This window comes from Nematostella vectensis, chromosome 8 (assembly GCF_932526225.1).
Source record: "Nematostella vectensis chromosome 8, jaNemVect1.1, whole genome shotgun sequence".
NCBI classification, from domain to species: domain Eukaryota; kingdom Metazoa; phylum Cnidaria; class Anthozoa; order Actiniaria; family Edwardsiidae; genus Nematostella; species Nematostella vectensis.
This window is the reverse complement of record NC_064041.1, coordinates 16,182,650-16,197,250: the sequence shown is the minus strand read 5'-3', so window position 1 is coordinate 16,197,250 and position 14,601 is coordinate 16,182,650. Positions and strand designations below refer to the sequence as shown.

At 42.6% G+C, this 14,601-nt stretch overlaps 1 protein-coding gene across 7 annotated transcripts in view; it reads left to right on the top strand.

The window, feature by feature from the left end:
• LOC5507978 (CUB and sushi domain-containing protein 1-like) overlaps window positions 1-14,601 on the top strand; it is a 48,642-nt gene that overhangs the window by 32,595 nt on the left and 1,446 nt on the right. For 4 of the 7 annotated variants that reach the window (XM_048730874.1, XM_032376697.2, XM_048730873.1 and 1 more), the window contains 18 exons: window positions 305-478; window positions 1,168-1,341; window positions 1,584-1,757; window positions 2,058-2,231; window positions 2,525-2,698; window positions 2,994-3,167; window positions 4,025-4,198; window positions 4,283-4,456; window positions 5,334-5,507; window positions 5,577-5,750; window positions 8,040-8,213; window positions 8,283-8,459; window positions 8,778-8,957; window positions 12,182-12,364; window positions 12,477-12,659; window positions 13,171-13,344; window positions 13,630-13,928; window positions 14,290-14,452. In XM_048730874.1, coding sequence (XP_048586831.1) covers window positions 305-478; window positions 1,168-1,341; window positions 1,584-1,757; window positions 2,058-2,231; window positions 2,525-2,698; window positions 2,994-3,167; window positions 4,025-4,198; window positions 4,283-4,456; window positions 5,334-5,507; window positions 5,577-5,750; window positions 8,040-8,213; window positions 8,283-8,459; window positions 8,778-8,957; window positions 12,182-12,364; window positions 12,477-12,659; window positions 13,171-13,344; window positions 13,630-13,928; window positions 14,290-14,452 — 3,273 coding nt within the window. Of the gene's footprint in view, window positions 1-304; window positions 479-1,167; window positions 1,342-1,583; window positions 1,758-2,057; window positions 2,232-2,524; window positions 2,699-2,993; window positions 3,168-4,024; window positions 4,199-4,282; window positions 4,457-5,333; window positions 5,508-5,576; window positions 5,751-6,236; window positions 6,434-6,466; window positions 7,917-8,039; window positions 8,214-8,282; window positions 8,460-8,777; window positions 8,958-12,181; window positions 12,365-12,476; window positions 12,660-13,170; window positions 13,345-13,629; window positions 13,929-14,289; window positions 14,453-14,601 lie in introns of those variants that run through there. The other 3 variants (XM_048730875.1, XM_048730878.1, XM_048730877.1) reach the window with 3 other exon arrangements.

Here is a 14,601-nt window from a genome sequence, read left to right as displayed (position 1 = left end):
GAGAAAACCCACAAAACTACAACAACACCAGCGACTTGATCATCTTGATCATCAGCATCATCATAATCGTCATCATTTGCAGCATTCTCATAATTTTCGTCATCTTCATTGTCATCATATTTTCTTTATTATGATCATCTTTATCTTCGTTATACTGTCATCATCATCATCATCAAATTGATCAGCAACAACATCCTCATCGTCATCATCATCAATATCATAATCATCATTATCATCATCATCATCATCATCATCATCAACAGCAACAAAATCTTAAAGAATAACATACAAGTTCCTCTGGTAGCTGTTGACTGTGGACCTCTCCCCTCGCCAAGGAACGGCTCCATGGAAGGATCACGTACTTTCTTTCCCAACAAGATCACCTTCAGATGCGATAAAGGTTTCACCCTCAAAGGGTCATCCACCAGAGTGTGCCAGGCTAACAGGGCGTGGAGCGGGGAGACGACTACATGCCAAGGTAAGGGTCACTACGAAAGGTAAGTACTTGCACGATAAGCATCTTGGGGTGCCTTCTGTGTAACGATGATTACTTGAATATTGATGGATGGATTGACCAATACGCGGTTAAGGCCTCGACGCACGCTTTGTATAATAATAGAAACACATCTTAGTTCACTGTGTAGTCCCTATTAGTGTGTAGTCCCTATCAGTGTGTAGTCCCTATCAGCGTGTAGTCCCTATCAATGTGTAGTCCCTATCAGTGTGTAGTCCCTATCAGTGTGTAGTCCCTATCAGTGTGTAGTCCCTATCAATGTGTAGTCCCTATCAATGTGTAGTCCCTATCAGTGTGTAGTCCCTATCAGTGTGTAGTCCCTATCAGTGTGTAGTCCCTATCAGTGTGTAGTCCCTATCAATGTGTAGTCCCTATCAATGTGTAGTCCCTATCAGTGTGTAGTCCCTATCAGTGTGTAGTCCCAATCAGTGTGTAGTCCCTATCAGTGTGTAGTCCCTATCAGTGTGTATCAATGGCGTATAATATGTCCACCCATTTATTTTTCTGAAGAAAATACCAAATGATACCTACGTAAAATATGAAATGATATTTGTGTAAATGTGCCCTAACAGATATACCTTTGTGGATCTTTGTATTGGATGACTTTCGATGTGGCTGTTACTGGTGATAATGAGAACCTCTCTTTTTTCTAGCCGTTGATTGCGGTCGTCTGAATGCACCTGTAAATGGATCAATGATAGGAGCTCTCACGGTCTACCCAAGTGTGATCTCATTCAGCTGCGATGAAGGCTTCGATCTGCTTGGCTCATCTCTTAGAAAGTGTACTTCAGAAGGAAGGTGGGACGGTTCGTCGACCTCGTGTAAAGGTGGGTGTTAATATCCTGAAATTGGGACCAGCGACAGCTATCGTCGGCGAGAATATGCATTAGTTATCATTGACACCATGGACAGGGTGTTATGAAGATAGAATATTACACAACTGCTAGTGCGTATGACGTAAGTACCACTGTTCACCATTGTTCAATGAAACATCCTAAGCCGTCCGTCGCTGTTCGTCTGTTTAGTCTCTCAATCTCTCTCTCTCTTTAATTTCTCTTAATTGTTTTAGCTGTTGACTGCGGCCCTCTATCAGCGCCTACTAACGGCTCAAAGATAGGCTCTCTGACTTACTACCCCAACAAGGTGTGGTTTAAATGTAACAAGGGGTTTCTGATGAGAGGTTCTCAGGTCAGGGCGTGCCAGGCGAACCAAAGGTGGAATGGGACGCGGACTAGTTGTCAAGGTAACAGTTATGAGCCCTTAACTCAGTTTATTGAGTGTATTGATTTGCGTCAATATTTATAGTTTTGCAATCCTGACGTACTTGGGACGATCGGCATTTGCTCGGATCTCGAGAGACGTACTTTTTTCCCAATTGGCATCACGCTTTTTCTTATTAGGGACACTATGGGGAATCATGTCGTGAATGTCTGTTTACTTGACTTGGAAAGCATTCGTTATTTCGGAGTACCTGCTTCGATACTGACCCGTGGCTCGTGCTCTTCACAAATCATACTCATGTATTTTCTGTCTTTACTATCAGCTGTTGACTGTGGTCCTCTTTCTCCACCCATGAATGGCTCTTATGTTGGTAACCTGACCGTTTTCCCGAACATCATCAAGTTCAGCTGCGACGAGGGGTTCGATCTGCTTGGCTCATCTATACGTAAATGTACCTCGAAAGGGAAATGGAATGGATCCATAACAGCATGCCAAGGTGACACGTTTTGTGAGAGATCGGGAGTATCCTTTAACTCGTGGGTGTTACCCCATTTTTCTATTATTTACAACAATCTTGTCAACATTAATATTTTCGTTGCTGAAGGGCTCTGTGTGTGTTTTTGCTGATCTCCTTCTTTCACTGAGCTCTGAGTACGTTAAATACGGACGCCTCAGCCTCTTCCACATGTTCATTGCAATGTCCGATTCAACTAATGTTCCCACATCGCCAGGGTAATGTAAGTAATCAAATGCACTTTAAGTTAAGAATAAATCCTCTTCCTCTTACAGCTGTTGACTGTGGGCCTCTCCGCGCGCCCACTAACGGCTCCAGACTAGGCGCCCTGACTGTCTTTCCCAACAAGATGTTGTTCAAGTGTGATGAGGGATTCCTCCTGAGAGGCTCCGCCCTTAGGGTGTGCCAGGCAAATAGGAGATGGAGTGGTGCAGAGACGAGATGTGAAGGTGAGATTACCCATGGAGACACCCATGAAGACTATTGGTCTATTGAATAAAAGATCATTCGGTCACGCACTCTTTCAGTCACGCACTCTATTCGTAGTCACGTGCCACGCAGTTTCAGGTTTTGTTGTTTTAATTAGACCAGAGCACTTAGTGTTCTGTCTCGCGCATTGTAAAGAAAAAAATATCGTTAGCGTTAAACCCTCATAGTTATGCTATTTTTCGTTAAAACTGAATTAACATAAATGTAGAAGAAGTTGTAGTTCAATTTTACACCTATACATTAATTCTTTACCAGCTGTTGACTGTGGCCCCCTAGAGACGCCTCTGAACGGGTCATCTGCGGGTAACCTGACCGTTTTCCCCAACACCATCGCCTTCAGTTGCGATGAAGGGTTTGATCTGTTTGGCTCACCCGTCAGAAGTTGCACTTCGCGAGGAGCTTGGAGTGGAACAGTAACATCGTGCAACGGTATGTCCTTGTCTCTCGTGAGCAACTCGATACTATTTGTGAATTATTTGGTACTATCCACAATATTCGTGGGCAACTCTGTACTATTCGTGGATGACTCGGTTATATCCGTGAGCAACTCGGTACAATTCGTGAATTATTCGGTACTATCCACAATATTCGTGGGCAACGCTGTACTATTCGTGGATGACTCGGTTATATCCGTGAGCAACTCGGTACAATTCGTGAATTATTCGGTACTATCCACAATATTCGTGGGCAACTCTGTACTATTCTTGGATGACTCGGTTATATCCGTGAGCAACTCGGTACAATTCGTGAATTATTTGGTACTATCCACAATATTCGTGGGCAACGCTGTGCTATTCGTGGATGACTCGGTTATATTCGTGAGCAACTCGGTACAATTCGTGAATTATTCGGTACTATCCACAATATTCGTGGGCAACTCTGTACTATTCGTGGATGACTCGGTTATATCCGTGAGCAGCTCGGTACAATTCGTGAATTATTCGGTACTATCCACAATATTCGTGAGCGACTCGGAACTATTCGTGGATGACTCGGTTATATCCGTGAGCAACTCGGTACAATTCGTGAATTATTCGGTACTATCCACAATATTCGTGAGCGACTCGGAACTATTCGTGGATGACTCGGTTATATCCGTGAGCAACTCGGTACAATTCTCTGACTCGGGATTATTTGTGAGCAACTCCATTATATTCGTGAGCGACTCTGAACTATTCGCGAGTTGCTCAGAATTTTTTAATTGTGTCGTTTGGTATTTTGCAGGACCATAACTCGAGCGAATCGATAGTTTATCTAATTTCTGCTCCTATTCGTTCTCGGTTTAGCTGTCGACTGCGGTCCTCTTGTCAAGCCGCTGAACGGCTCTATGACGGGCTCACTGACCTACTACCCCAACCACGTGTCCTTCACGTGCGACGAGGGGTTCCTTCTACGAGGGTCAGCGGTCAGGGCGTGTCAGGCGAACAGGACGTGGAGCGGGACAAACACAAGGTGTCAAGGTATACACTGGCATTTATCCTCATACTGACTCGAGGTTCGTGTTTTCCACCAATCATCCTCACGTATTTTCTCTCCATTATCAGCCGTTGACTGCGGTCCGCTTTCTCCACCAATGAATGGCTCAGCATCTGGACGTTTCACCGTGTTCCCGAACGTCGTCAAGTTCAGCTGCGACAAGGGATTCAATCTGCTTGGTTCATCTATACGTAAATGTACCTCAAAAGGGAAATGGAATGGATCGATAACAACATGCCAAGGTAAGAAATCCTCGGAAGCTCATCTATACGTAAATGTACCTCAAAAGGGAAATAGAATGGGATGGAAATTGAATGGAATGGGAATTGAAATGGAATGAAATGGGAATGAATGGTATGGAATGGAATGGAAGCTGTACCATTTAATGTACATGTTGCTGAGTGAGGCGTGTCTCTCGGTTATTTACACTTGGATACTAGCTATAATGCCTATAAAAATGCATGGTGCATTTAGAAAAGAGCGCAAATAGATTCGCAGGCTCAAGCGCAACATAAGAGAAAATTTGTCAAACACAAGCGCAACACAAGTGAGAATCGGTCAAACACAAGCGCAACACAAGTGAGAATCGGTCAAACACAAGCGCAACACAAGTGAGAATATCAAACACAAGCGCAACACAAGTGAGAATCAGTCAAACACAAGAGCAACACAAGGGAGAATCGGTCAAACACAAGCGCAACACAAGTGAGAATCAGTCAAACACAAGAGCAACACAAGGGAGAATCGGTCAAACACAAGCGCAACACAAGTGAGAATCGGTCAAACACAAGCGCAACACAAGTGAGAATATCAAACACAAGCGCAACACAAGTGAGAATCAGTCAAACACAAGAGCAACACAAGGGAGAATCGGTCAAACACAAGCGCAACACAAGTGAGAATCGGTCAAACACAAGCGCAACACAAGTGAGAATATCAAACACAAGCGCAACAGGATAGAAAGGGAGAAGGGATCAAACACAAGCGCAAGAAAATCCACATGCGCTCTTACAGTGAGAATAGATGAATAACGTTTGTTGCGCATGCTTCTAATGAGCCTTAAGTATAGATAGAGGGCGTCTATAGAAGCTACAAATTATGTTGACCATCTCAACACAGCGGTGGAGTGTGGGCCCCTTGCTTCGCCAGTAAACGGGTCAATACAAGGCTCCCGCACGTACTTCCCCAACAAGGTCAAGGTCACCTGTGACGAGGGCTTCCTCTTGCGGGGCTCTGACGTCAGAGTTTGCCAGCCAAGCGGGCGGTGGAGCGGGACTCGGGCGAGTTGTCAGGGTAAGAACAAAACTTAGAAATGCGAAATCCTCAGTATATATATTATATTCTTTGTTTGCCTTTCCTCAGCTGTTGACTGTGGTCCCTTGTTAAAGCCAATGAATGGCTCCATGATAGGCGATTTAACTATCTTTCCAAGCACGGTTCACTTCCGGTGCCAAGAGGGCTTTAATCTGATTGGTTCTTCCAAGAGAAACTGTCAATCAAACGGGACGTGGAGTGGCGAGGTTACTAAATGCCAAGGTCAGTACTGAGCTTGAAAGCAACCATGACGTTAACGTAAGCCTGTAATTGCACCTTGTCAAATGGCTAACGCCGGAAGCTTAGCGAACTTTTGGCTGTCAAGGATAAACTCTCTGCTTTGGCTTTCTATTCTTGTAGGAAAAATCGTTAAACTTTAAAATTTAAGCGTTAAAACCCTTACATCGCAGGGCTATTCTATGGAAGTACATTTTAGTCATCGTGCTCTATTAAGCTATACTTAATCTAACAGGTTTTTTTTGTCGCTCAACACGAACTGCGATTGCTGTGGCGGTTTTATCGCGTGTAACTAGCCTACCGCGATTTCATGGCAATTCCCAGGCGATTTCATAGCAATCCCGAGGCAATTTTGACGCAGCTGCTTTGTCTCCTATTATCTTTGTTCTACAAAGGAGTTCTTTTGTCTCTATTCTTCTCGTTCTTTGTGTCGAGGTGCGGATATTGTTCATTTGCCCAATCAAATTGCAGCTTGTAAGAGCTGCGTACTGATCCAAAGCTGCTGCTAATATCGCGCGACAAAAAGAGATGCTAATATAAAAACACTCCACTCCTGTCATCACGATGGCCTGCCTGTGGTCTGCCTTAACACTCCACTCCTGTCATCACGATGGTCTGCCTGTGGTCTGCCTTAACACTCCACTCCTGTCATCACGATGGTCTGCCTGTGGTCTGCCTTAACACTCCACTCCTGTCACCAGGATGGTCTGCCTGTGGTCTGCCTTAACACTCCACTCCTGTCATCACGGTGGTCTGCCTGTGGTCTGCCTTAACACTCCACTCCTGTCATCACGATGGTCTGCCTGTGGTCTGCCTAACACTCCACTCCTGTCATCACGATGGTCTGCCTGTGGTCTGCCTTAACACTCCACTCCTGTCTCTTGTTTGCTTTGCATATCAATCAATCTTGTTTTGAAAACTGTCGTTTTTCTAGCTTGCTCGGTCAATTCCTTATCAGGGAGTATATTCTGTCTTACATACCGTAATTGGGGTCCGCTTCAATCATTATTCGTTTTCTAACGCCCTAGAACTGTGTACTTCCATGTAAACCATTTAGAAACACGACAACCATTGATTGATGTGTGTGTTTTCTATGATGTGTCTGTCCGTCTGTTGCTCTCCTTCAGCTGTAGATTGTGGCAGGCTCCCTATTCCACTCAATGGCCGGACCGTGGGTAATCTCACGGTCTTCCCAAACAACATATCCTTTGTGTGTGACACTGGCTTTTTGTTAAGCGGCTCGCCCGTACGGTATTGCCTTGCTAGCGGTCTGTGGAGCGGGGTGTTGACACTGTGCCAAGGTACATACTCACCGAGACGCCTCTGCATGGACACCTATCACGCGACAGACCACGTGACGTGACTAACCACGTGACACACATACGTGACAGCTGGCGAGGCCTCACTTCCAGTGCTTGCATGGGTCACGTGTTTGCATGAAGTCACGTGTTTGCTGAGGTCACGCGTATTCATAAGGTCACGTGTTTGCATGAAGTGCGTTAATTGCATGGGTCCAGGGTCACGTGTTTGCGTCAGGTCATGCTACAGCATGGTGTCTCGACATGGCTATCGCTGATATATACATGTGATCGTTTACGGAACAGAATTTGATAGGCTAAAATCTGAAAGAACCACGAAAATCCTCTTTTAATTGGCGGTCAAGTGACTAAGGGCTTGAAAACAATGGGTCTTGAGGTACCTGCATGTTCCATTATTTGTATGAGCCATGTTACGATTGCCATGTTACGATTGCCACGCCACGATTGCCACGTCACGATCGCCATATTACGATTGCTTTGGCTGATTCAAGCGAGTAACCGACAAATGTTAAATTAGACATTGTCAGTAAAGTACCAGACTACAATCGTGGATAGTTTTTGTTGTGTTTGTACAAAAATAAACAATACCAAAGAAGCGCCTGATCGACATTCCTTAAGTGTTCCTAGTCGAACGATCCCTAAGCCGTGGCTTAGCATGGCTATACCGCGATAATATTACAGGCGATTTGTTTTAGTGTATTCATAAGCGATAATAATTGTCTCTGCATGTCTATGGCAGTTAATGCATGGTCTACGCGGCAATTCAGTAATTTCCAGATATGATTTACCTTGATCAAGATTTTACTAGTGCTCTGTAATAAACTACAATCTAGGAAAAAGGTGTACAACGATGAACGAAAATAACGCAAAGAACGCGTAAATGCTCTTCGAATTATATGAAATTCAAAATGCAATGAAATACATTTTGCAATGACCCTTTTTATTTGTTGAAAAGCCGTCGACTGTGGTCCTCTAGCTGCGCCAACCAATGGTTCCATGACTGGTCAGCGGACTGTCTTCCCTAATCACGTGACCTTTAATTGCGATAAGGGCTTCTATCTTATTGGTCCGGCAAAAAGACGTTGCCTCGCGACAGGAATCTGGAGCGGTGTGGACGTCATTTGTAACGGTAGGTTATTAAGACAAGAACAAAGTAGCATTATCACGCGAGTCTGATACCATTCTTGTTTTATTGTAGCCGTTGACTGCGGTCCGCTAGACACGCCCTCAGACGGACACCTTGTCGGCTTTCTCACTGTTTACCCAAACTCCATCACGGAGCGGTGTAACCTCGGGTTCTTTTCCTCCACTGGCCCTAACAAAAGAGTCTGTCAACCAAACGGCACTTGGAGTGGCAAGCCAATCGCCTGCGTGCGTGAGTATTAGCCAATGATAGGCCTGGGTGTGGGAATATTATCCAATCCAAACCTTCATGCTCGGGTATTAGCCAATTACAAGCCTGGGTGTGCCATCGTGTTAGAGTTTTACCCAATCACCTACTTTCGTGCAAGAGTATTAGCCAATCACAGGCCTGCGTGTTAGTATTAGCCAATGATACGTCTTCGTTCGTGAATATTAGCCAATAGTCTGCGTGCGTGACTATAAGCCAATCACAGACATGCATGTGAGTATTAGCCGACCGCAGGCCTGCGTGCGTAAGTATCTTCTTTGACCCATTGCTTTCTGTCTTCAGCCACTACGTGCAAGAGGCCGCACATCCCGCCCAACTCATACCTCACCACGCCCGATAGGGACTCGTACGAGCTAGAGGACTATGTCTACTACAGCTGCAAGCCGGGATACCTGATGGTCGGCGCGCCCGTGCAGATCTGCAAGTACGGGAACTGGACCGAGGCCAACTTCCGGTGCGCAGGTAGGCGTACAGCTATTTCCTAAAACACGGAGAGGGCTCAAGCTTATGAACCTAGACCGCAAGGCACTGCCGTGCGAGGGGTTTTGAATATGAAAAATTATGAGTAATTACAGATTACATTTGGGAGTAACATTTGTTTAGCTTTACACTATTACACATGTTTACATGTACATATGTGTTTTACATGTGTTTCACATTGTTGTTACAAATGATGTGTCACATGACTTATGTATAACAATGTTACAAATGGTGTCACTTGACTGTACATGTGTCATGTGTTTCACATTGTGTTTATTAATACAATGTTACAAATGATGTGTCACATGACTGTACATGTGTCATGTGTGTTACACATTGTGTTTATTAATACAATATTACAAATGATATGTCACTTGACTGTACATGTGTCATGTGTGTTTCACATTGTGTTTATTAATACAATGTTACAAATGATGTGTCACTTGACTGTACATGTGTCATGTGTGTTTCACATTGTGTTTATTAATACAATGTTACAAATGATGTGTCACTCGACTATACATGTGTCATGTGTGTTTCACATTGTGTTTATTAATACAATGTTACAAATGATGTGTCACATTACTGTACGTGTCATGTGTGTTTCACATTGTGTTTATTAATACAATGTTACAAATGATATGTCACTTGACTGTACATGTGTCATGTGTGTTTCACATTGTGTTTATTAATACAATGTTATAAATGATGTGTCACTCGACTATACATGTGTCATGTGTGTTTCACATTGTGTTCATTAATACAATGTTACAAATGATGTCACTTGACTGTACATGTGTCATGTGTGTTTCACATTGTGTTTATTAATACAATGTTACAAATGATGTGTCACTCGACTATACATGTGTCTTGTGTGTTTCACATTGTGTTTATTAATACAATGTTACAAATGATGTGTCACATGACTGTACATGTGTCATGTGTGTTTCACATTGTGTTTATTAATACAATGTTACAAATGATGTGTCACTCGACTATACATGTGTCATGTGTGTTTCACATTGTGTTTATTAATACAATGTTACAAATGATGTCACTTGACTGTACATGTGTCATGTGTGTTTCACATTGTGTTTATTAATACAATGTTACAAATGATGTCACTCGACTATACATGTGTCATGTGTGTTTCACATTGTGTTTATTAATACAATGTTACAAATGATGTCACTTGACTGTACATGTGTCATGTGTGTTTCACATTGTGTTTATTAATACAATGTTACAAATGATGTGTCACATGACTGTACATGTGTCATGTGTGTTTCACATTGTGTTTATTAATACAATGTTACAAATGATGTGTCACTCGACTGTACATGTGTCATGTGTGTTTCACATTGTGTTTATTAATACAATGTTACAAATGATGTCACTTGACTGTACATGTGTCATGTGTGTTTCACATTGTGTTTATTAATACAATGTTACAAATGATGTGTCACATGACTGTACATGTGTCATGTGTGTTTCACATTGTGTTTATTAATACAATGTTACAAATGATGTGTCACATGACTGTACATGTGTCATGTGTGTTTCACATTGTGTTCATTAATACAATGTTACAAATGATGTGTCACTTGACTGTACGTGTGTCATGTGTGTTTCACATTGTGTTTATTAATACAATGTTACAAATGATGTCACTCGACTATACATGTGTCTTGTGTGTTTCACATTGTGTTTATTAATACAATGTTACAAATGATGTGTCACTTGACTGTACATGTGTCATGTGTGTTTCACATTGTGTTCATTATTACAATGTTACAAATGATGTGTCACATGACTGTACATGTGTCATGTGTGTTTCACATTGTGTTTATTAATACAATGTTACAAATGATGTGTCACATGACTGTACATGTGTCATGTGTGTTACACATTGTGTTTATTAATACAATGTTACAAATGATGTGTCACATTACTGTACGTGTCATGTGTGTTTCACATTGTGTTTATTAATACAATGTTATAAATGATGTGTCACTCGACTATACATGTGTCATGTGTGTTTCACATTGTGTTCATTAATACAATGTTACAAATGATGTCACTCGACTATACATGTGTCTTGTGTGTTTCACATTGTGTTTATTAATACAATGTTACAAATGATGTGTCACATGACTGTACATGTGTCATGTGTGTTTCACATTGTGTTTATTAATACAATGTTACAAATGATGTGTCACATGACTGTACATGTGTCATGTGTGTTTCACATTGTGTTTATTAATACAATGTTACAAATGATGTCACTCGACTGTACATGTGTCATGTGTTTCACATTGTGTTTATTAATACAATGTTACAAATGATGTCACTTGACTGTACATGTGTCATGTGTGTTTCAAATTGTGTTTATTAATACAATGTTACAAATGATGTGTCACATGACTGTACATGTGTCATGTGTGTTTCACATTGTGTTTATTAATACAATGTTACAAATGATGTGTCACATGACTGTACATGTGTCATGTGTGTTACACATTGTGTTTATTAATACAATGTTACAAATGATGTGTCACATTACTGTACGTGTCATGTGTGTTTCACATTGTGTTTATTAATACAATGTTATAAATGATGTGTCACTCGACTATACATGTGTCATGTGTGTTTCACATTGTGTTCATTAATACAATGTTACAAATGATGTCACTCGACTATACATGTGTCTTGTGTGTTTCACATTGTGTTTATTAATACAATGTTACAAATGATGTGTCACTTGACTGTACATGTGTCATGTGTGTTTCACATTGTGTTTATTAATACAATGTTACAAATGATGTGTCACTTGACTGTACATGTGTCATGTGTGTTTCACATTGTGTTTATTAATACAATGTTACAAATGATGTGTCACTTGACTGTACATTTGTCATGTGTGTTACACATTGTGTTTATTAATACAATGTTACAAATGATGTGTCACATGACTGTACATGTGTCATGTGTGTTTCACATTGTGTTTATTAATACAATGTTACAAATGATGTGTCACATGACTGTACATGTGTCATGTGTGTTTCACATTGTGTTTATTAATACAATGTTACAAATGATGTCACTCGACTGTACATGTGTCATGTGTTTCACATTGTGTTTATTTATACAATGTTACAAATGATGTGTCACATGACTGTACACATGTGTATTGTGTCGATTGACAGCGCCGATGTGTGACCCGCCCGCCATGCCCCCGCACGCCTACATCACATTCCCGCGTGGCAAGGTCGGTCGGTATCTCGAGGGTGATATGGTTTACTTCTCTTGCTATAATGGCTACTTTCTGGTTGGAATACCGGTCATCAAGTGCAACAAATCCTGGAGCAAAGTGGAATTTACCTGTAATCGTAAGTTTTTCACTAGGCTTGTGTGCACAGCGGTAATGGAATAAGGACTTTTTTCGTTAAATAGAAATTACACATTGACAGCCGTCTTAATACTTTCGTGTAAATATCTTAGCGGTGCCTTGTGGTCCGCTGCCTCTACCAGCTCGAGGGGGAAGCGCCAGCAGTACTGGTACAACCTTTAGTCAGCGGTACACCTTCACGTGTCCGTACGAGAAGGGCATGCGCCTTGCAGGGTCGCCAGTCCGTGTTTGCCAGGAAAACGGAAAGTGGAGCGGAACCCAGCCCAGATGTTACCGTAAGTATTGTTTAGAAGGCCAATCACGGCACCTTCTCCAAGCATTTTCGGCTCGCACCAGCCATCTATTTTCATCATCGAGTCATTACTCATGCGAGTAATCGAGATATTTTCAATCAAATATCGTCAATAAAGAATCCGAAATAGACCGTTGTAATCAATAATAAAAGGAAATGATGGAAAGGTATTATCAGGAGTGGATCTAGGGGCAAGGCTGGCCAGAGAAAGTGCAAAGACAAACGCTATATATAATTTTTCTCTTGCCATCTCCCCGTGCCATCTCTGTTACTGCTGGTATTTTTTTAAAACAAAACGCCCAGAGAGAGTTTGAGTCTTATGGAGGGCATGTAATATTTTTTTCTCTGGGTTGCATTCCAACATAAACACCTAATTCGATGCGCATTTTATTGACGTAACAGCGAGAGAGAAATTCGCGTGGGAAAAAATCAAATGTAAGGGAAAATATTGTCTTCGGCCCCACCGCTGATATTATATGCTTTTTTTTTAACAGTGCTAGACTGTGGAGACCCTGGAACACCAAGAAATAGCCTCAAGCTTAACACCAACCACACCTTCAACAACTACGTGTTTTACCACTGTCTTGACGGTCACGCCCACAGAGGGTACAGCTACCGGCGCTGCACGGTTACGGGTAGCTGGTCCAATAGGAACCCAGAATGCATTGGTAAGAAGGAGATAGTACACGCGCTATGATATGTGCTCGGTTCCTGGGAGCTGGTCCAATAGGAACCCAGAATACATCGGTTAGGAGGAGATAGTACACGAGCTCTGATAGGTGCTCGGTTACTCCTCACCCTAACATTTGGCAGATGCACTCTGTCAAACGAGAAGATCCAACACACGAAACGGATACCAATAGGAATAACGCTAGCTATGTTTAGTTTGGACTTTGTTTTGTATTTGTTCCTCTTGTACCAAAAGGAGACCTAATTTGATTTGATTTTTTCAGCGTGCAGACGCCCGTTAGGAATGGAACGTCACTCAATCGCCGACCATCTGCTGAGCGCGTCATCAGAGCGTGACAGTCGTCACGCCGCTAAGCACGCTCGTCTGAACTCGAACAGCGCCTGGTGCTCTGCGCGCAGTGAGTTCGCCAAGTACCTCCAGGTGGACTTTGGACGGCACGTGGAGATCACGGGCATAGCGACACAGGGACACCCTAAGGAGTACAAATGGGTGAACAAGTACTGGCTGCGCTACACCATGGGCTATTACTGGTTCACGTATAGGCAGGACAAGGCGATAAAGGTGAGACCATTAGTAGAGTTGGGTGCGCTACACCATGGGCTATTAATGGTTCACATATAGACAGGACAAGGCGATAAAGGTGAGACCATTAGTAGGGATGGCTGCGCTACACCATGGGCTATTACTGGTTCACATATAGGCAGGACAAGGCGATAAAGGTGAGACCACTGGTAGAGATGGCTGCGCTACACCATAGGCTGTGGTTTACAAATGGACAGGAAAGGGCGCAAGACAAGCCAAAAAAATTTGCTAAGGATGCAGATGAACCAGTCTAGGCGTTAGGGATTGTACAGACCTGTCGCATTGTAAATTGGATCACGACATCAATTCATTACCACATTCTCCCTTGTTTATTGTGCAGGTATTCCGCGGTAATGAAAATCGTAACACGGTGGTGAGACATGAGCTGAAGCCGACGATAATCGCTCAAAAAGTTCGCATCTATCGACACCAGGAGATCAAAGAGTTCATTGGCTCGACTGTCTGTCTCAGGGCCGAATTCTACGGTTGTTCTTTTTATTCAGGTATGAGAATCTTTCAGCAGTTTTTCATGTTTTATCTCGTCTCTTCAGACAGGAAATCTATTGTGAGCTTCAAGATTTTAGTAAAACTTGCAGTGCTCCATCTCTTAAGACCGCAAAGTTCCAACCGCAAGCGCAGCGCAAGTGAGAAT